The sequence below is a fragment of the Apium graveolens genome, chromosome 1 (genome assembly GCF_009905375.1).
Source record: "Apium graveolens cultivar Ventura chromosome 1, ASM990537v1, whole genome shotgun sequence".
In the NCBI taxonomy this organism is placed as follows: domain Eukaryota; kingdom Viridiplantae; phylum Streptophyta; class Magnoliopsida; order Apiales; family Apiaceae; genus Apium; species Apium graveolens.
In genome coordinates, this window is record NC_133647.1 from 143821741 (window position 1) to 143823665 (window position 1925).

Below are 1925 nucleotides of genomic sequence, written 5' to 3' on the forward strand. Positions count from 1 at the left end.
TAGATTTAATAGTCCGGAAGTGCGGGCTGTTACAGTTGGTATCAAGAGCAGGCTGTCCTTCGGAGTGTATTAGGTATGGGACTAGTACATTCCCTAGGATGCGATTCTTTAGACTATCGTATAGGTCTTAGAAAATTATTTTGGATTTAGGGCATTTATTTGTGTGATTATTTGATATGTTTGACTTTTGTGACTATAAGTTTAGAATTTGTTTTGTGTGTTCTAGTAAAGATGGATGGAGAAAATCAGAACAACAATGAAAATCAGGGCAATAATGATGAAGGAGGAAACGTCTTTGACCAGCTGGCTGAAACTTTAGCTGTGCTTGTGAATCAGCAACCAAAGCCCAACATCGTTTCTCAGTTCAAGCGTTTGAACCCGCCAACTTTTGATGGAGCTACAGACCCGGCTATCGTTGAGATGTGGATCCAAGAGATGGAAAAAGCTTTCGGACTTCTGGGGAGCAATGAGGAACAGAAGGTAACCTTAGCTGTGTACCAATTGCAAGGAAGCGCTTACGACTGGTGGCTTATGGAAAAGAGGAAGAATGAGACGACAAATCTTGAAGAAAATCATGAACCGTACACTTGGGCAAAGTTCAAGAAGGCTTTAGAGGACAAGTACTTTCCGAGAACAGTTCGTCTGCAGAAAGAGAGGGACTTCATTCGACTTCAACAAGGTGGAAGAACCGTCATTGAATACGAAGCAGAATTTGCAAAGCTTGCGAAGTACGCGTCGACCCTAGTAGCAGATGAGAGCAGTCGAGCACGAAGATTAGAGGAGGGACTTCGAAGTGACATCAGGAATTCAGTGGCGTCGTTTGAACTTCAGACGTACGAGGCTGTCCTCAACAAGGCGTTAGTGATCGAAAGGGGCTTGGCAGAATCTGAAAAGGCGTCTGGCAGTTGGAATAAGAGGCGGTTCACTCAAACTAGTGGGCAATCTTTTCAAGGGGGACCACTCAAGAAGCCACACGTGTACGATAACATCGGAGGTCAAGGTGATCGAGAAAGGTGTTCGAGGTGCGGCAAGAATCATCCCGACAAAGTCTGCCGTTGGAATACTGGTGCTTGTTTCCATTGCGGAGAAGTAGGACACAAGATTTCGAATTGTCCGCACAACCCGCCACCGCCACCAAGGAAGGAAGCAGATAACAAGATGGGCAAGGGGCGTGTGTTCCAGCTCACAGGAAATGAAAACTATCGCAATTAAGGTATGATTTCTTTTCTTAAATGACTTGTTTAATTTAATTTCATTCTTGTGAATTTGGGGACCAAATTCTTTTAAGGAGGGAAGAATGTAAAATCCTTGATTTTATTTTTAATTTATTTATTAGATTTTAGATAATAATTCGTTTAGATAAATATTTTTAAATTAGAATATTCGGGAAATATTTGTGTGCAAGTTATTTGAGTTAGGAAAAGATATGTTATTGTGGAAAGAAGTGTGAGAATAGATTAAAAAAAATCGAAATCTTTTTAATTTAGGTAATTGTGTGTATCAAATATTTTATTTTAGGAATTTAGTTGGAAATATTATATTATATCCTAATTATGATTAGGGTTTTGTGTGTTTATATTAAGACCCGCTTAGATAATAATATGACTTGTACAGGAATTCGCCGCACAGGTGCGTAAACCTTTTATCTCTTATATTGCTTTAATGTCCTGCTTGTCTGCTCTATCATAATTTTATAATTTGTGTACATGTGTGGTACACTTTAGTTTTTGATTAAATATGTACGCGAGTGAATTTCATGATTAAACTATTCTAATATGCATGTTTGTATGCATGAGTCTTTTGCCATGTTTTTATGCATCTTTTGCACGAGGTTCGAGGTCTGTATGCATCTACCATATGCTAATATCATAGTTTTGTTAATTACATGATAATAAGCTTAATCCGTATATAATATTTAGTTAGAT

The 1925-nt window shown here is 38.5% G+C and overlaps 1 protein-coding gene across 1 annotated transcript; it reads left to right on the forward strand.

The window, feature by feature from the left end:
- The first annotated feature begins 231 nt into the window (after positions 1-231).
- Positions 232-1212, forward strand: LOC141707849 (uncharacterized). Its single transcript, XM_074511258.1, has one exon. The coding sequence runs from the start codon at positions 232-234 to the stop codon at positions 1210-1212; it is 981 nt and encodes a 326-aa protein (XP_074367359.1).
- The last annotated feature ends 713 nt before the right edge of the window (positions 1213-1925 follow it).

Bases quoted from the DNA above. Each gene is read 5' to 3' on its own strand.
- LOC141707849 (XM_074511258.1), top strand. From the start codon at position 232: ATGGATGGAGAAAATCAGAACAACAATGAAAATCAGGGCAATAATGAT.